We start from the raw sequence: 20,881 nt of genomic DNA, 5'->3' as shown, positions 1-20,881 counted from the left end.
TGCAGGAGGTAAAAAAACACTATTAAAGTGTCATGTAAAACATTTACTATATAGAAACTCAAATTCTTAATCTGTGGCAATTCATTGCAAAGCACTTTTCTTATTGAATTCAAAAAAGAATATTAAAAGGTGGTTCGTTACTGCAGATTTCTAAGAGGAGAGCACTCAGATAGTCACTGTAATATAGTTAGTTAACTCTGGGGTAGGCAAAAGTAAGTGATTTCCTCAGGTTCCTTCCAGCCCTGCTTGGGTAATTCCATTACGATATTTTGAAATATTAGTTCTGCTAAAAAATGTTCTTAATTCTAAGTCAGTGTTTAGTAATAATGACTATATTTGTTGCCAGAGCTCCCATTGGCAGCAGCTATATTGCAATCAATGTGACTCAGACCTTAAAGAAAATGAATTTTAAAAGGTGTCTGATAGCTGTATTTGATATTAGTACAGACTTTGATACAAGCTGCTTTTCTTCTCCAAAAGATGAATAGTAATGCATTTGAACTCTTGTAACTTATTATTTTTGGTTATTTTATTCTATGTGAATAATAATAGTTGATAACATAATGAATCACCTCCTTTTAGAAAGAAGTGTGGCTGTCACTAATATTATAAAATGCCATTAATTATTTGTGTTTTCAATTTATAGATGGAAATTAATTAATTTGAGAGTTAAGTCACAAGAACTGAGATAGCACTTAGGGTGAAGAGCAGTATAGGCAAAGTTTTCATGTCTCTTGTTCAAAAGAGCAAGCCACAGCAACTCCCATCTAATTGCTGAAGGATTTGACTGCATTTTCAAAATCTTGGCCAGAAAGCCTCCTCAGATGCTTGAAGCTCTGCAGCTGCTTATGACCACAGGCATTACCATTTTGGGATGGCTGAGAATCTAGGGACTCATTTCATGCATAAAACTGTCTGGGTGTCATAGGCTTCAGGAAGCATTTCAATATTGATGAGTCCAGAGATTAAATGAAGCTGTAGAGAGTATGTAAGGAATTTTTTCCAGGAAGGTGGGAAAGGGATGGAGTTCCCAGTACTGCTGTAAAGACTGCTACGCATTTTGCATCCTATGGAGGAAATGCAGAAATAGCACTGTAAGTAAGGCTCTGCACACAGATTCAGAATGAGCTCAGGGGTCTAAGATGCTGCTGCATACTGTTGAGTAGACGTATCCAGAAACCTCAAATATGGTTTGTTCGTTTTAGAGCCAGAGCAGGGTGCCTATACCAATTCCTATTTATGGTTTATTGTAGTAGGAGAACTTGCTTCCCCTGCTGTTGAATCCACCTTATCCTACTCTTCTTTGCTTGATCCTGTTGCCTCAATTAATTAGCTTGCTCTTATTCCTTTGTTCAGATTCCCTTGGCCCAGTGCCTTGAATACCAAAACAGATCGGAGGCTGTGGTTACTGCCTAATACTAGTTGTGGTTCAGTTTTATTTAATATCAGTGTGTTACTCCATGCAACAAATCGTAATTGTTTCTCCATTGTTCTGCCGGTCTGCTTGCCTGTTGTGAAAAGGCCAGCATCGCAAAGCGCTGAGCCATAGCTCTCCTCCTACTCTCTGCAAGCTTATATAAAGAGCAAACTTTGGTTAAAACCCCATGAATGAGCTCCAACTAGTAGGTGCCTGAAGTGCTGTGCTGAAATAAATGTGCCCATCATTGACTCCTCTTCAGTGCTGGAGCTCAAAATTTGCACTTCAGGTGCAATATTCACATACAGTTTTGACACTGCAAATCATGTGGAAATTTCTTTTTGCTGTTTTCAGCAAACAAAACTGCCTTTATATAAACTCATGCAATTTCTGTTATTGGTTTATTAGGTATGGGTTTGAATTTTGTTTTTTCCTTTCTTCCCTGGTGCTAAAAGCTGCACAAAGGTTCTTTAATATTTAATTGATGATATCATTTTACGGGTTTTACTTTAAAGGTAACCATAGCACATACACATCCATTATTAACTGCAGAACTGGAGTGCAGGTTCTTGGGAATCCTCTTTGGTTTAATATGAGAACTCTTGTCAACAGAAAACGGTGCTGATATTGTTGTAAGTGTGACAAACTGTCAAAGACAATGGGCACCACGCTGGAACAATGCAAACTGCTTATATCAATGGATGAGACAATGTTTAAAAGTGAGATGAAGACTGAAAGTGAGAGGCTGTCGAGGAAAGTTCGATTCCGAGTTGCTTCCTCTCACAGCGGGAGAGTGCTAAAGGAGGTTTATGCTGATGGAGAAGCTGGAGACTCTCTGGATTCTGAATACGCCAGTAGTTCAGAGACTGACCAAACCAGCCGGTTAAGTGAAGTGGAAGGACAGCAGAATGGACATGTAGGCTCTGAGTGTGATGAAAATGAAAATGAGCAAGATGACTTGCTCATTTTAGTGAGAGCCACTAAAGAAAGGGGTTTTGGTACAAAGCGGGTGAATATTCTCAGCAAAAACGGCACAGTCAGAGGAGTCAAGCATAAAGTCAGTGCTGGTCAAGCCCTTTTCGACAATTTGTCAAAAGTATTTCAGGTAAGTGATCTGCTGACTGTAAGCCTTTGTCTGTCCCTTTTAACCCATGTCCCATGTTGTTCTTTTCCTTTGTCCAAACCTCTCTCCATTATGAGTTCTCAAACTCCAAATTCAGTTTTGTTTCCTTTATATTGCTATGTGCTTGCTCTTCTTGCACAGGAGAGGCTCATTACTCTTTCTGATGTACACTGGCTCCACACCGTAAATTGCCTGTGAAATTTTTCTTTCAAAATTGACCTGAAGTTTACTGACTAGAAATAGGTATGTTGTACTTCCCACGTAAGAACCAGGAAAGAAACCTATTTGAGGAATTAGTTATTGTTTTATTGGATATCATTATTGTGGAACTACAGAGATGTATGCCATGTTTCCACTTCCATTATATCAGTTTTAATGAGTTTATGATGTTATCTACTGTCCCCTACATGTAAATACCTATACTTGTAAATTCCAATGTGTTTAATCTACAGAGTAGATCAAATTAGATGCAGGATGGCAGCAATGACAATTTTCCCACATAAAAATTTCAGAGGAATGAAATCTTAGTCGGAGAACTCTTTTATTAATGTCTATTATTTTCCATTCATTTTGTAGAAGGAGCTGAATATTTGTATCTGAAACAACATATGCTAGATCTCATAAAAGATCTTTTTTTACTTTGAAACTAAGTACTTTTATAATAAATTTATAAATGGCTATAGATTAATATTCTCTTACTTCTGAGTATGAAGTTATCCCATAAGTTGTATCTAAATTATAGCAGTATTCTTGTCAACACTGATGTTCCCGTGGAAGATGCATATTTCAAAGACCATGCATCTGCTGCAGTATGAGAGTTTTGTTCTTTGCAGCCAGTGCATCCTATAGCATTTAGGTAGTTAAACATTCACTTTATTTCAAGGTACTCCCTGAAGATTTTGTCCTTAAGTTTCCTACTTTGACAAAATTTGGAACTAACTGACTAGGGACTTCTTCTGAATAGATTAGTCTGGAAATGTTAGCAGAGGCACTTTTTTGTTCTCCTCCAACCTAGATTCCTTCTATTGTTCCATGTTGGAACATGGAGTACACTATTTCACTTTGCTAGCCTCGTAACCTCTTAAAAGTTTCCTTCTGCTGCATTAGTGAGACCAAGTTAAGAAACGTGAAACAACTAAACAAGTGGAGCCATCTGAAGACGTATGCACCCTAATTAGCAGGTCTTCATCTCGCTGAAGTCATCCTTGGTTTCTTAACCCAGTTTTAGGTTTGAAGCTCTTCAGGAAAGGGTCATAGACTGAATTCAGCTCTCATAGTTTCGACATCAACATACTTTGATTTCAGGGAAGTTACTTTTATTCCTAGCAGAGTTAAAGCTAGGACCAGCACTATTTCCATGAAGTGGTTTGAAGTAAAAAAGGAAAGCTTGAGAGGAGCCATATCCATCTCATAGCTTCAGAAGATGATATGTAGCAAATCTACCATAGAAGCCCATAAATAAAATGTATAAAACAATGAACAGCTTGAAAACCTGATAAGAAACTCCTATTTACAATATTTTACTATAGAAGAAACTGGAAGAATTAAATCATTAGATGAAAACAAGAATAACAGTTTCTCACACAACACAAATTTAAGAACCCACTGCTACAGGATATTGTAAACACCAAAAGAACAGACAAAGTTTGAAAAGGGATGAGGCAAATTTATGGGAACTGAGCAGCTGCTGCTCAGGCATTTTCTAGACAACCGATTTCCAGAAATAACTCTATACTCTTGCTGCAAGCGTCTACTGGATCATAAAGATACATTCAATAGTATGGAGAACAGTATGATTTGAGGTTTTCACACAAACAGGTTTTTTCTGTTTCCCCAGAGATAAAGAAGGCACAGTGAGGAAGAATGATTTTATGTGTATTTTCTATATCATAGTGTGAACCCATTTTCTATGGTACATGGTATACAGACAAAAGAACAAAGCACAAAGGTTGTCTTTGAGACTATTGGGGAACTGCTTAATCCTGGTGGGAAACATGATCATACTCCTTCCAACTACAATGGGAGGAACGATCTTCAGGGTAGGATTATAAGATGATTTCTAGTGTTCTGTAAGTACATTCCAGGCAATTAATTGCACAGTAATATCACTTGGAGAGCAACAGTAGTTCCGCATTTGTGGATAAGATAAGAGAAATGTATCTCTATTAAGAAGAGACACCTCAGAAGCCTTTGATCTAGGCGCCTTCCTCAACTGTATGAGGGCATCTGCAGTTGCATGTTCCTCTTCTCTTGGCTAAAATAACTATAAGAGCAGTTAAGGAGTACATGAAGTCCCTCAGCCTTTAGGGGAAAGCCTGTCTCTGCATCGTTGGTGATGCAGCAGGAGGTGTTCCAGTTTATGTCCGCAAACAGCTATTTGAAATCTCAGTGTATGCACAGGAACTCTTGACCGAGTCCCAAACCCACAGCACTGATAAATTCTCAAATGTGAATACTTACTATTTAGTATTTAATAGATCACTTGCTAACGAAAATGTTTCTGTAAGAAGTGAAATATTGAGTATATGTGAGTATTCTGCGATGCTGAAACTAGATTTTTTTGAGATTTACTGCAGCGGCAATGTTCTGATTCTGTAGACTGATGGCTACATCTGCAGCCTCTTTTCCTATCTTGTTATTTCAAATCCCCAAATATTTCCTGTGGTAGAGGAGAGATTCTTTAAAATCAGTCATTTTGATCAGATGTTCCAGGCATAAGCAGGGATTCACTGACTCTGTTAAGTTATGCAATCAAGACCTTTGATGTTTTGTGTTCAGAAAAACTTCTAGTATACCCGTGTTAAAAAGGCTTGTATTTTCATGTTCCATGGAACATCTGGGGTTTTGAATACTTCTTCTACGTTTGCCAGCTACAGCCTTTCCACAGAAGTGGTTCAGACCGTTCCTTCCAAAAATAGCCTCATCAGACAAATCTCACATCTTCGGGACTTTTTTTTGAACATGACTAGTGGGAAGCATATAATGCAGGAGGTATTTCTAGAGGAAAAGAAGGATTTTCTTCTGTTGTATGCATAGTACAAGCCTGGCCTGAGAACGTATATCTACTGTCAAGCGAGACGCCCTGCCACGTCTCCCCCCAACCACACGTAGAGCAGCTCCCTCAGCAGCACCCGCAGCAACGTCCGGCTTCAGCCCTGCCTTGAGAAACTAGATCCAACACCTGAGTTTGCCCAAGAGCTGTGAACTGCTGTGTCTGTGGAAGTAAAAAGGTTCACAGCAGTTCAGCCCCGCGCCCGCCGTTAATCGCCAGTGTCGCTGGAGGCCTCTGAAGCTGGTGGCGGGGATGGAGAGAGGGGAGCGCGGTGGGAGTAGGCAGAGTGTGGCCTGGGGCTGGCACTGGGGCGGGACAGCACTGTTTGGGGGTGGGGGCCACGCCAGGGCCAGGCAAGCTTAATTTTGGGATATTCTGGAGGCAGCAAGGCAAGGCGGGAGCCAGCTCTATTTGTGCCTTGGGGGGGTGCTGGTTTCCATGGCAACCCCTCCAGCCTTTCCCTCCAGGTGGCTGTGCCTGGGGGGGGGAGCATTGCCATAGCGACCACCTCAGTGGGGATGGGCATTGCTATGGCAACGCTGACCCCTCCTCCCCTTCGTGTCCCAGTGAGCTGAGGCGTGTGGGGGGCAGGCTCCCCCCGAGTGAGCCCGGTGGCGGCGGCGGCGGGGTTGCCTGTGGGTGCGGGGAGGTGGGGAGCCACCTGGGAGCCGCATGGCGGCGCTCGCCCACCCGGCCCGCCGACGGGGCGGCCACGAGCAGCAACGCCGCCTCACTCCTTCCGGGCTGAAAATACAGCGGCCCAACAGACGGCGGTATTTTATCCGCAGAACGTGAACACAATTTAGTAACTTTAATTTAATACTTCCTTAGACCCGAACACTTAAACTGTGTATGGGTTTGGAGACGTTCTATATTTTCCCATAAAAAATCAGAAGTGAAATGATTCTCGTTCGCTCTAAATGAACGTAATTCTCTTCATAACCATGTTTTGTGAACAGGCCATCCCGGTGGTGGCTTCCACAGAAGAGAGAGCAAAAATCCTTGGATTGTTTGGCATATTACCAAATAGTACAATGTTCATTTCATGCCAGATCTGATTTCTATCCTGAAGTGCAACGTAGTGGAGCCTAGCCAAAGGTTTTATGCAAGTCTCTCCTCATTTCCACTGTTTCAGCAGAGATTTCCTTTAATTCTAAACTTACACCCTCTGTCGGCCTTCCGGCCTGCTCTGAAAGGTCACTTTCTGCTAAACTAACTGCAGATCTCGTTCTCAGGCAAAGCCTGCTGATGTCTGTTACAAGAGGGCAGGCACGGTTAACACACCTGATCAATGTGTTTGTGAACGTCGCATCAGAAGTGATATGGGTGAAGAGACAGACGTAATGTATTGTGGTCTTTATGATATTTTCCAACGCGGGCTCTCAGGTAGAGCTAATGTTTAAGGTTGCAAAGTACAAGTCAATATTCAGCCAGATAAAGAATTAGATTATTAACATTTAGAGAGAGATGGGGAACAGTTAAAAATTAGATGGAAATTTCTTAAGAGAAGGAGTGCTTTGGGGTGGTTAGATTCACTGTCACCTTTCTGTACTTGCTCGTGACCTGGAAAAGTGAATACATGGCAAGGCATTCAAATCTGCAGATACTACAAAACTAGAAGGGCTGGCTAATACCAAATCTTAGAGAAAATAAAGGTAAAGAGAGCAAGAAAAGGAATTGTCTTCCCAAGAGGGCAGATGCTGCCAAGCGCTGACAAGGAAAGTTTCTGGGGCTACTGTACAAGCAGCTGAAGTTTTTAGGTTGGGTGGCATGTTGTGTATAGCTCCAGCCCCTTCTAGGCTGTATAACACCCAAAATTCTGGGGAGAACAGGAAAGAAAGAGTACTGCACTTTTGTCAGAAAAGTCGTGATACTATTGTCCCCACTATTTTTGCTGGACACTCAGTGCTGACAGTGCTCCTGATACTCGAGCATCATTGGACTCTCAATTCAAAGACCTCTGCTAGGACTGGATTGAGTTCAAAGGGATGTGCGGAGCTTTCCCTTCATAGTCTCATGCATACACACCAAACACACGCTCAGGTGCAGCTTGCAGAAGGAAAAGACATGCTGGATTGCCTGCGCCTAAGAGTAGGGATGTCAGGAAAACCTGCTGATAATCTAAAGCCATAATTTTGATGTAGTAATGGCAATTACATGGAGGGAGATAAACCTCAGTAAGCTGTAGGTATCTTTGAGATGCAAAGCTCTAGTGTGTGTTCCTAGTGTTAGTGAATCTGGAAAACTATTTGTTGAACGGTGTAGCACTGAAATCCACTGAAGAACAGGAAAAAGTGTAATGGCACAGAGGATCAAGGCGTTATGAAAAATAAATATCTTTTTGCTGCAGAAAGTTCAGTGTTAGGACAACTGGATGACCCCTGCAGCAGGCGGGGTAGAGCACTTTTCAGCACTTTCTTTTCAGCACTTCATTTGTGCCTTCTGCAGTGTTTCTATCTATAACCACAGTGTACAGGACAGTGACCCAGTTGATACAGTTGATTAAATGATAGTTAAAATATCTAGTTTCTACAGCTGGTTGCTGAAAAGCCACAGTGATTCAAAAAGGAAGATGTTCAGGTCTGTGTGCTTTTAACTGGAGCTTGAGGTTGGTCAGTACTTAGGATATTAGTGTTTGTTTTTCCCATGTTCTCCTAGAAATCATTTATAAAGCGCTGAGCTCCGGCAAGTCTATTATTAGACTGTCCATGATATTTTAGGGTTTGCTGCTTTTGGACTTGAGACACATACTGTTAATGATCAGTAAATAGACTTTAAACAATCTAAACAGCCAAAAGCGATATACAAGCTTTTAGATCAAACATACTTAGCTATCTCCCTTTTTTAAAATGTAGATAAGTAATATCTTGACTTTTCAAATACTCAGTATAAGGAAACTCAGCAAGAAAACCATAGTTACCATTACTTCTTCGTGCTTGAATCGATTATTGATGAAAAAAGTGCTCAGCTGTTATCCTTGTTATAAATTATCCTTGGTCTGATGTGTCTCAGTCCTAACAGAGGATCCATAAGTGAGGACGGTATTCTTGAGAAACTCAGGTGCGTTGTATAAGGATAAAGCAGAGGGAAGCCCTAGAACAATAAACGTTTCTGTGTTGTGTTTACATATGTTCCTGCCTCAGAGGATATAATGAGTGTATACTTTGATTCCTTTTTAATCTTATATAATCACACCTACACCTGCAAGTGAGTGAAAACTCTTTGAAACTTAGTTAGTGCTGCTGGTTGCAGCATTTTTATCCATTTAGCACAGGTGGAAATTACTGTATAAAATGCAAGACACCTGAGAACTAGCCTTTACACATTTTTCAGGAGAGGTGAGGCATTAGTGGTGTGAGCAGTGCAGGTTCAAACCTTAGCAGGCTTGTCTGTACACCTCATCTTTCCCCTGAGACAGAAACTGAATTTCCTACGCCTATCCCACCATGGGTCTGTGAAACACATCGGACTCTCAAATATAACCAAGCTCTAGTAGGTGCAGGATGGAAGCAGTGGTGAGGAAAAGCTCATTTTGCACTTAATTTCCACCTTCCCTCTTCTTTGATGGAAAACAATTTAAAGCAACTGCCTAGCACTGATCAGAACTGTCTCAGGCTCACCCCAGCTATCGTCTAGCTGCCTGTGGCCCAAGTAGATTGTGCAGCTGGTCAAAAGAGCAGAGCTGTTGCCCCAGGTTTTGAGGGAGGGACAGGATTAAATCCATCCCTCTGTGAAGTCTAATCCATGTGGCTACTTACCCAAATGGGGTGATTTATTAATAAACTTCATTCCCTGGCATTATTACCAAAGGGCAGAACTAGAAGCTATGCTCGTACTGCAGTGAATATGTATATGCAGAATATGTATATTTAGTACTAGAGTGAGTTAAGGCTTTAGGTCTAGGTTCAGAAAAACCCATAGGCTTCTGAAGAGGAACTTGGACATCAAGCTCCAAAACTGTGACCCTCAAAATCTGTCTTTGGTTGTCACCTTCTCTCAAAGGCACAAAAAACCTTTTATTAATGAAAATTTGACTAATGATCTGCTCATGATCTGCCTTGGCCATGTGCCTCAGCATCTTAGTATTGACAGGACATGACAGTTACCTCCTACTCATGTCCTATGGGATCCACAAAATAGGCGTTCCTTTGCCTGTCTCACCTGCACGGCTTGATGCAGTAGGTGTCCTCTGAGCACGCCTAGTGGATCATATCCTACACAAAACGTACATAAGCAGATGCAGCTTTGTTACAAAATATATCTGCAGGAGGCAGTGGTGGGAGGTGTACTTTGAATTAGATAATCATAAGACAACATGAGTAAGTTACTGGAGCAGCAGTGGAACACAAGCTTGCTGATTTCCAGCTTGTCCTCCTAAATGCTATGTTTCAGAGTCATGCTTGACTTTCCTTTCTTTCTTTCCCTCTGTTAAGCATTACTGTGTAACGGCACTGCTTCAACATGGAGGTATGAAACAATCTCACATCGCAGAAAAGCTTGTAGCCTGTGTCTTCCTGGTTAGGGACATCTTCCACAGTAAGAGGTAGAGAGGAGACTTGAGTCCAAGTAGCCACGACTTGAGTGGTTACAAAAAGCCACGTTCCACCAGCTTGTTTCACCCAATCTCTTTAAATCTTAAAATATGTTTGCTTTCTTTTTGAAAGAAAGAACCAGTGTGCTCGCTCTCAGGCAATGAATGTGAATGCCAAACAGAAAAAGACAGTACTAACTACTCCTCAGGAAATTCTCTCAGCTGAAAACAGTCGTAAGCTGAGAGAGTATTAGGAGGAAATACCATATATGCTGGTATTATAGCCCGTAGCTGGCTGGTATGTGACATGGAACACTAGACAATCACTGGCTCTGAGCCCATAAAGTGTTCTGGTATTCCTACATAAAGTCCCTTTGTAGAATCACTCGAGAAAGTGCTCAGTCTTTGAATGAACATGGAGAATACATCATCTGCCTTCAGACCGGCTTTACTGATGACACTAAAAAAGAATAACATTACATAAAACTTAGCTTGTTGAGAGTAAAAAATTTCATAGGACACTAGTACAGCATTTTTTTCTGGTAGTGGGAAACCTGTTTTTCTAAAGTGGGCTCTTACAACAGAGATGAAAAAGATGAGCTGATTAGTCTTAATCATTAATTAGCAGAAATAATGCTTTACTTTTTTCCTATCTGTGATACAGTATAACAGATTGACCGCTAGCTCCTTTGCTGTGACCTCTTGCTCCTGAATATCTGCATTCCTTTGACACAAGTTTTTGCAACACTTAAAGCTGAAAAATGAAATGCAATTTCCTACAAATATGAACTATCCTATTTGCTTAATAACTGGAAGCAGTGTTATTCATTCACAGCTACTGGATGTGTGGAAATAAATTACCTTGCAGCAAATTTTTAAGGGTCTTAGTTGCATCCGAATGTCTTAGACAGAAGTATTTTTTAATTACATTTGTGAACACGGAAGTAAATGTTTGGCTACTCTGGGCTTCACATTTGTCACCTAACTGCACAATTGTGCAGTTGTGCAATTGTGAAAATGTGGTAATAATGGGGACAGAACACAGCTTCTTTATTTAAAAAAAGTAAGTGCAAGAGAGTGAGGAATTTTCTTTGCCTTAGCAGCATGGCTCTCTAGGCACGTACTAATGCTTTTGATTTCATACCATAGAAAGCATTAGCAAAAATACCTGTTAGCAAGTTAATTACTTTACAATTCCATTTAGCTTACAGCTCTCAGAACTGTTTCAGTGCACTTGCACTAGGATTTACAAATATGAGCTAGATTAATAAGACTGTGCTCATGCCATACAGGAACTGTGTTACAATGACCTAGAAAGACTATATTTTAGCAGCTAATCACAAAATATGTTTCAGGAGTCACCTGCTGCCAATTTGATTGGTATGTAGGTTTCATTAGGGACTATTTCCTTCCTTGAAAGAGAAGAAATGAAGTCATGCTTTATTTGCAGATGATGCTTGCTAGACTGTTCTGGTTTGTCAGCAGCCTGCTCTGACATTTGTCTGCTACTGTTGACAGTTTATTATACACTACACCAACACAAAGTACATGATTAACAGCTTGGGAAAGAGAAATGATTAAAGATAAGATGCTTTCCTGGCTGGAGCTTTAACCTATGATTGCAGTACCCTGCAGGATCATAGGTTTGTAGCTTAAGTGCAGTAAAATATGTTTTAGAATCTAATTCGCAGCTAGAGAGACAAGGGTATGACTTTCATGCATGAAAACCTTCCTCATTCTTGCAACATCTGGTACTAAGTAGTACAGAGCGTGCAAGTCAAATTTCACTGTATTTTGCCAAAACTTGTAATATAAAGAGTAGTTAGGACAGCATCCTCAGCCTGTTGGTTTTGAAACAGGAGTGGGAAAAACACAGCTACACAGGAGGCAGTCCTGTGGTTTTGCTAGACACGAGAGTGTGGAAAGGCTACCACAGTATAACTCTTTACAGCTTCCACTATCTGAATCAACAGAAATGGTCACGGAAGAGCAGCTGGAGTCACTGAGGTACAGACTCATTTCACACATGACGATAAAGATTACAGAAAAGCCGTCTGTATATTTAGTATGAATTGTGGAAAGCATTTTAACAGTCTTAGTACAACCTCACTTTGGAACTATATTTAGAGAAACCATGCATCGATAATATCACAGGAGTGTGTCTTCTGTACCACAGAAATACCACCTTCCTCATTCTTCCCTCCTCACAAAGAAATATGGGAAGACTTACTGGCCGATATTTACCCAACTTTGTAACAACATGCAGTGTTATCTCCTGCATTGACAAATCAGTCAATGTCAGTGCAAAGGCAAAGACGTTTTTCTTCAGAACTGACCCCTGGTAACCTTGTTTAGAACACTACTGATTGCTAATAGGAAAACAGATTTTAAAAATAATAAGAATTGACAACAACCAAGCACTATTATTTTACAAAAAGCTATTTCCATACAACTTCTGTAGCATTGAAAGCATTCGATTTCTAAACCTGCAGCTGAAATCACAAGCCTTAAAATAAAATGTGTTCTTTTCCTAACCACCTGCCCCTCCCTGAACTCAGTACTACATCTTTTTACACTTCTACAGTGCTACAGTACTATATCTCAGTACTACAACTTTAAATGCAAAGGACTCTTCCTACCCATTGCATAGGCAGCTATGGAGCATTTTGCTGCCAGTCAAGTGGAGAGTGTCACAAGAAACGGATCGATAGAACCGGTGAGAAATTAGAGCTTTAAATATTATTGCTAGAGTTCCTTCCACCTATTGCAGGTCTTAGTCTGCATCTTAAGAACTTTCCTTTCCAGGTTTTGGCTGATGCTTTCAATCAGAGTCCCAAACATGCAATAGAGAAGTCCAGTTGTTCTTACGAATCACACCATGATCCAAAAAAAAGAACTACCTCCTCATTCCCTCCAACTCCAAACTCAAGCTCTAATGAGGATTTAAAAGAGAAGGCAGTTTGCAAATGACTTCCTCAGGAAATATAGTTTCTGTTCATTTAAATCTGCCTGCAGAGTTTTACCGTGACAGCTATGGGTTTTGGATCTGCTAGGTGGCAGCCCTTTAGAAACCTGTCTGCTTGATGCATGATGTTCACATGACTTTTCATGTGAGAGACTGTGGGGTGGAAAGGCACTTCTATAGGTCAGTACTTGCAAGCGAATAAAGATGACTCTGTTTGCACTTATGCAGTCTTTCAGCTGTTGCCACTACCTGCAACAGCCTTGAAGAGGTAGTTTTATCCTTGGCTGTTCTAGCAAATCTCTTTTTTGAGGGCAGAACAGATTGTCAAAAGGGAAAGATATCTACTGAACTTTCCGACCTGTGTTTCATCCCGTCGCAATTCTAACTTTGGTAGAAGATTATGCAACCGGCAGAAATGCAATCAGTATAGATAATAGAGGAGATTCAGGGTTTTTTGAAGACACGATGTGGTATTAGAATAAACTTGTTATTGATTTTTTTTTCTGCAGGGGGAATGAATCATATCTATGCAAAGGAGACATGGAAATGTTGCTCCAAGAAGAAATGTTGATAGCTAATTTGAATCATCTCTGTATATACATTTGCAGTCGTATTCTTCAGCTTCTAGAACATACTTTAACTCTCTGACATGATATAGGTTCTAGCCCTATTATATATGAAAAATATAATTACAAAAAAAAAATTTGTGTTTAATTTTAAGGATATAGATCTCTGGGCCAAACCGTGAATCACACTAGAACATAAAGCTGCTCACACTGACCTTTTTAAAAAATTACTCCAGCTGCAGATGCGATATATGCAGGTCAACTACACGGGCAGCTATTCTGACTAACTGGTCTAAGAGTTGGTAAGACACATGTAACTTGCCATACTGATTTTCAAACTTTTATCTGTTTGATCGAAAAAGCACAAACAAGCCTGCACTTTAGATTTGTTTCCAGCACCATAGTTTATAACTCCACTGAGACAGATTCTACTTTGTTCATACAGAAATGGTGGATGAGTCATCTGGCCCCATTTGTACATTGAAGCTAACAGCCAAAATGTACTCTATTTTGAAGCAAAGCCAGTTTATGTTTGCTGTCTAGGAGTTGCACCTGTTATGTCTGTAAAAACCTCAAGCTCTCTAGCTTTGGTTTTGAAGTCTATTGTATGAGAAAAGGAGTGAAGCACCGCATGTGTGCAATACTGATGGATATTTAGTTTAAAAAAATGAAGACTGAGCATGTAACTAATAACTGCCTATTCAAAGTTTGAAAATGAAAGGCAACAGCCAAGATCTAGATATCATTAAGTAACGAGGAGGTAGCTGAGAGCGTAGTTGCAATAGTGTTAAGCAATTTAGCAGGAAAAAAAGATCCTTTATCATTTAGTGCTAATAATGCAGCAGTGCTATAACTTGAAGAGATTCCTTCTCATCACTTCCATATGTTGAATGGTAAGGCACAGCAGTGCCATTGTAGAGTAAGGACCGAGTCAGCACATCATCAGCACTTTGTCAATCTAAGCATAGCTCAGCTTTGCTCTTTGTCTCGTTCAAAGACTATTGCAAAAGCCATTACCGATTGCAGAGTGCTTCGTGATCCTGTGCTATAGGATGCTTTGTGCACACATGAAAAATTGTTTGCATTTCCCTTAACTGTGCAGTACAAATGACAACTTCAGCTTTTACAAAATAGCCTATTTTAACTTGGCCCAGCTGCGTAACATTTTCAGGTACAATTTAAATCGTATGAAGCAGCAGGAAAGAAAAAGCACACGTAAATGCCAGATGTTTAAGAATAAAAACTAAACATACTGGTGTGGTGTTGGTTCTTCAGTTTTATTCTATACTTCTTGTGAGTTTCAGGATCTCCGTGTATTTCATTCCGGTTTCATAGGAGTACTGTAAAACATGAAATGACTTTTGACAGAAAGCTCAATATCTGCCAAACATAGAAGCTCCAGGGCGTATCACAAGTCAAAGCCAGACTTCAGTTAAGTCTTTTCTCTGATCTTTTTGCTTAGGAAAGTCAATCGTGAAGAAAGGATTGTAATATTTAAACGTATCTGTTACTGATACTGATTATTCCATTAATGCCACTGCATTCTTTACTGGTTCTCTGAACAAGCAGAAGTAGTTCTGTTGTGCAAGATAGACTGACCCAAGGGTATAATTAATACATGATGAAAGGCTGGAACAGCTGCCAAAGAAAATGCAGTACATTTTCACTGAGCTAAGTCTAACCGCTAAGAGCTGTTCTGAATGCTGATTTTTACCTGCTATTATTATTATCTGTAACACTAGGAAGATTACCAATGTAAGCACTGATGCTAGCTTCTGTTGAAATGCAGTATGTCAAATGGCTAGCAAATGAGAATGAAGTCATGGATTACTGTGCTATTTTGTATGTTTTTCTGGGATATAGAATGGTAGGTCTTAGGGAAAGAGACCCACTCAGCACACAAAGCGTAGGTTAGTGAAGAAGAAAGTGCCCTGTTATATCATCAGCTAGATCTCACCAGCTAATTGTTTTATTCTCCAGTTAGCAATGTGATGAGTCACATTTATTGCAAGTTCAACAAACTAGAACTCATTTTCATAGACCAGTAATGCCTTTTAATTAAATGAATTGTAACTAACATTTGGGAACTGTAAAGGGGATCGCTGAGTAAGCTGCTCTTGGCTGTGCTTAAATGTACAATGATTGTACCAGAGGTCCATGTATGTATTATTAAGTTATTATCAGCGTTTATAAGTCTTTCTAGCAGTGTAGGAATACACTGCTAGAAGGGAATATTTTAGAGAGGATAAGTGAGGGACTGGTAAAAGACAGGAGAAAACAGAAAGACTTCTTGAAGCAAAAATCAATCTGCCAAAATAGGAAGGGATAGCAACCTTTTTTTTAACTAGGGCTGCCTGCCAGAGGACAATAAACAGGTTTTTCCAAAGCTGCTGCCAAGCTGAAAAGAAATGGGCCTGGTAGATATTGTAATTTTCATGACAGACATTTGCTCCTGATCAACACAACTCTGTCTCTCTTCAGTATGAAAGGTTCTATTGAGTGGAACAGTCAGCAGTGATTACAGACAGATGGGACCAGTACGCTCAGACCAGGATTCAGTCACAGCCATGCTGTTTGCTAATTTTTCCACATGATCTGGGAAGTAAAACAGCTTCATCTTTATCTGTCTACCCTCAGCAAGCCCTGCTCTACTTCACTTCTGGCTAAAGCCACCCTTAATTACAGAATCTTCTCCAGTAAGATACAAGCTGCCCAGTGATCCTACTTGGATGAACAGTTCAAGATTCAAACATGCTGAACCACTGTTAAATAAATAAATAAGAAAAAGGAAAAGCTATTTTATGACAAGAGAAGAAAGGAATTGGACCCTAAAGCTAAGGGTGCTGTAAATTTACTCTTTCTTAAAAATAATTCATGGTGACATCATGGGAAGTGGTATGTGGGTAAAAAGCAGAATTACCACCACAGTGTAAGTATTAGGACAAAACATTCCCACTTGAGGCAAGTAAGCACTTTTGAAAATTCCTACTTATTATTATGAAGCAAGCTCAAGAGTATCCTAAAATGTGAATTGACAGTAACGTACCATGTAATAAAAATAATAATAATTTATTGCAGTATTTCCTACATACAGCCAAATATAGGCAAGTCTAGGTATGTTTAAAAGTTCAGTTTGAGTAAATGACCAACTACTAAGTGCTAGCCAGAACTCTTTCAAGCTGACCTGGAAAATCAATAAAGAACATGCTCTTTTTTTTATTTCCAACCCTTCTTCTTCTTCTTGTTAGAACTAGAAAATGGAAAGGCCCAGAATAGCTCGAAAAGTGGAGCTTCAATAAAATAGAACTTGATTTCTAAAGTTTAAAAAACATTGTTCAACATTTTATATTTGTATTTAAATTCCATTTTATTAAAGCTCCATTCTCATTTTGCCTAATCTATTTATCCCTTTTGCTAACAATAAGGAGATAACGATGAAATAAACACTGAAAAAAGGTTGAATTATAATCCTTTTCCATACTCCTGCATATAACTTTTATCACCAACTGATAATTCATAACCATTAAGCAATAGGAAATTAAATGATGTAATCTAGGTAAATCTTCTTCTAAGAATAAAGATTTATTCTTGGATTTCCAAGACTTTGACATTGTTTAGAATTGTATAATTATTTTTAACATTCTCTTCATGACCCATCTGTGATCCTTTGTTTCAGTCCTTTGGTCTTTCACACTATTTACAGACTTAGCTTTAGGCAGGCAGATGCTATGCAGCTCAAGCCATACATTTTTAATTTCCTGAGGGCAATTCTTTTAGGTGACATGCAGACTTTTTTTTCTCTCTCATATTAATTAGTTACTGTTTGCAAAGTGCTTTGGAGAAGTAAATGCGACCTTCCCATTTGCCAGTTCTCTAACTTTTGTGTTCTTTGCTAGTAATCAGAGGCAGAAAACTGGTAGGAATGATAAATTGTGGCTCTACCATTTCTATTTGCATATTTTGTTTGACGTCCTAACTTTCCAGAAATATAAAAATGTCCTTTTTTTTTTTGGATCAAAGGCATGCTGTATAAACTGCTATGCTGCTGTTCTGAAAGCAGAGTCTTCAGAAAACTGTCTCCAGGTGAACAGCTGCAGCAGCAAAAGTAGAAATTCTGTTATTTTCCTTTCCATTTACCTTAATGTAATATAATCATAAACTAGGATCATTTGGAAGCTATGTCCCTCTAGTTTTGCATAGATCAGACAGGCTACTGTAGCCAAATGAGTTCAAAATACAGTTAAAGTTCAGGCCAAAATTCAGAACTAAATTAAAACACCTCCTAATGGTCACACAATTTGTGCAGCAGCAAAAAAAATGTTACCTATTTTTGTAGACATCAGACCTGTATCCAGGCTTGCCACAGTACAAGCTATGTCTACGAGAAATAATATTCAGTTTGCAGAAGTGGGAGGTTTCAGCTTGACCACTGCTACATCAGTGCTTCATAGATACCATGTTTTCTGTGGACTGAGTGTGAATGTTTATGCAAATTATGTACACATATTCAAATTACATAATTACTTTGCAAAATGATTAATATCTGATACCTTTAAAAGGAATTTATCTTATACGAAGCAGTGCTGGAGGGAGACAGAAAGCTATGGCGAGTGGACACGGGGAGAAGATGAGTATAACTCAAGAGGTTGTTGGTGAAGGAAGCAAAGGTCCTTCTCTTCTCTAAGACGATGAAGGTAACCGGAGAGTCTTTAGGGAAACTTCTCTGGATAAAGATGGTAGGATGATATGATGTAGTATCCTTGGGAAGTTGTTCTACAGAGATTTCTGAAAACATGAAGCTAACCAAGAGCTGGAGGGACTAGTAGAAACCAAGATCATGGTATGCCAAATGAGACTGGCCAGGCTCTAGATAGTGAGACAAAGTAATTAGGTTGCAGAAAAGCTCAGGCGATAGTTATGCAAGGTCTGTGACTATGAACTTGTAGGAGGAGATGAAGAAAGTGGGAACACTGAAATTGTAAGAGAATTCAAGAGACAAATCAAATGCTTGTGGAGAAAAACTAAGTTTAGCCAAGGGATGCTGGAGAAAGCTACCTGCTTTCAGGATTCAGGGAGATATGTAGGAGGAAGATGGAACGGCAGCTGTTGTCAGAAGGTTGGGAGCTTGCAAAGCTGGTATGATGACTGTGGCGGTGCTCTGCAATAGTTTCAAATATCCTCTGTTGACTCTGTGCTTGGTAAGCTGATTAAGTAAACATATTGGCTTGGATTCAAAGAATTCATCAACAAACATGCAAAGAGGGAAGTGATGCTCTCTCTGAATTTGTCAAATTTCAGCAGTAAACTGTAGCCGGTATAAGGCTTTGAAGGTTTTGGCTCAGTCTCTTCCTGGCTGCTTATGGCAGAATCCTGGACATCCACAGCTGAACCGTTGCAATTGAAAAGACTTCTTTCTAAGGGAGGGAAAGACTCTTTCTGGGATGTTTAAAGGTTAGCTGCCAGCACATCAGGTCATAAATAAGACAGCCACATATATTTATTGTTTATTATCTTAAACCATCTATATTCTAGTATACTTTCTAAAATAACCACTACCTTTTTGGTTTTAGGAAGGCAAATATGTATGTGCTCCACGACAATGCAGGGCATTGATCTTCATATGATAGGATCAGATATGTGTGACAATGAGTAAAAGGCTTACATGCAGAAACCTGGAAACTGTGTTTGCTGCAAGTGTTCCTAGCTTAGACTTTGGGAGATCTATCTGCTCAATGGTTTGAGTTCTCTGGTGGGCCTCTGTTGCATTTTAGCCGATTTATTATAGGTCCAGCCCAACTAAAAGGTAGCAAGGAGGCACAGGCCACTTCTGAGCCAGACTGGCTGGCACCATGGAGGCTTCTAGGTCCAAGGAGCTGAAATCGCAGCCTTTCTTGCAGTCTGTCTGTAGCAAAGCCTGGCAACTTTGACCTTACATAAATCTCTCATAAAGATAAGCACTGCACTTAAATCAGTCCTGCAATAGCTGCCAGAAGTGTCAAGTGTGGAGGCGGGGTGCTGTGGCTTGAGAGAATAAATCAGAAAGGAGAGAAGGAAGAAAAGGAGGACGTAGGTTTCTGCACACTGGCAGTCTTGGAGGAAGTACAAAACTCTGCTGGAGGCCTGATGAAAACTGGATGTTAAAGTTCTGAAAGACAACTTTGACCTGGAAGAAAGATGAATAACAGTCAGGCTTGCTGGAGAGGAAGGGAAGCTCAGGCTGCAGTCTGATCAGCTCTCTGAGATAAAGAAGAAGGCAAAGGACTAGGTAAACATGAGTTTTCCATTATAAGTTAAATTCAGAAGGTATGCCAAAGCCAGATGAATGTGAAGAAATAAGTTGTTCTTTACACTCTACTGCAACAACACCAATGTTGACCAACATTAAGAATAAACCTTTTGTTTGTTCTTTAGATTACAGTTTAACTTAAAAAATCTATATTTTAGCCAGCTCTGTGGTAAATTTTTGTTCCTGACTTTGATGCAGACAGAAGAACAAATAATTTTTCACTAGGACTTCAGATCTGAACACGAACGAGTAGTTTTTGCCTTTGAATTTTTCTGAACTATTTTATCTCTTCACCTATGTTTGATTGGTACAAGCTACTTCGTAAGAAGTGCTGTTAAGATTTGATAAACAGTTCTAAATAGTATTTGTTATATGCAGTCAAAGATACAGGAAGATAGTCAAAGAACTTATACCTCCTATAACTCTATAAGACAATTTTGCAGAAGGATAGGTTTCAATTTCCTGATTCAGCGATTACATGAAAAAAGAGAACTTGTTTTTAATGCCGCTCAGATTGTTCGGCTCAAAGCCATTTATCAAGCACAGCAGATAATCAAATGATAGTAAAATTAGCTCTCCTACTAGCACTGCATCTATAGTAAACAATAGTTTCTCTGGCTATATGCTAGGGCTACAGCATACCACAATAACTCTTTCAACACAGAATAGACATATAGAGAAAATATGGAATTCGTCAATGCCGAAGAAGTCATTGTTAAGACAGGTACTCAGGTTTACATGAAGTGCTTTGTTAGGATAAGACAGTTATTAAGGATATTGGTATTAAATACACTGTAAAACTATTATAGATAGTAAAATTTCGGTATCAGAAACAAAAAAATTTTCCCCCATGAAAAACTATTGGTTCCTATTTGTTTTGCTGGAAAGAAAAGCTCTTATAGTTTAATGTTGGTCATTGACTCAAAAGAGGCATTTTTCAT

At 39.6% G+C, this 20,881-nt stretch overlaps 1 protein-coding gene across 1 annotated transcript in view; it reads left to right on the top strand.

Annotated features, from left to right (window-relative positions):
* Positions 1-2,075: 2,075 nt before the first annotated feature.
* The window catches only part of GRXCR1 (glutaredoxin and cysteine rich domain containing 1), a 41,924-nt gene continuing 23,118 nt past the window's right edge, over positions 2,076-20,881 (top strand). The window contains exon 1 of the mRNA XM_068941000.1: positions 2,076-2,522. Coding sequence (XP_068797101.1) covers positions 2,076-2,522 — 447 coding nt within the window. The remainder of the gene's footprint in view (positions 2,523-20,881) is intronic.

Source organism: Struthio camelus, chromosome 4 (genome assembly GCF_040807025.1).
Source record: "Struthio camelus isolate bStrCam1 chromosome 4, bStrCam1.hap1, whole genome shotgun sequence".
NCBI classification, from domain to species: Eukaryota; Metazoa; Chordata; class Aves; order Struthioniformes; family Struthionidae; genus Struthio; species Struthio camelus.
This window is presented reverse-complemented; position numbering and strand designations above follow the sequence as displayed.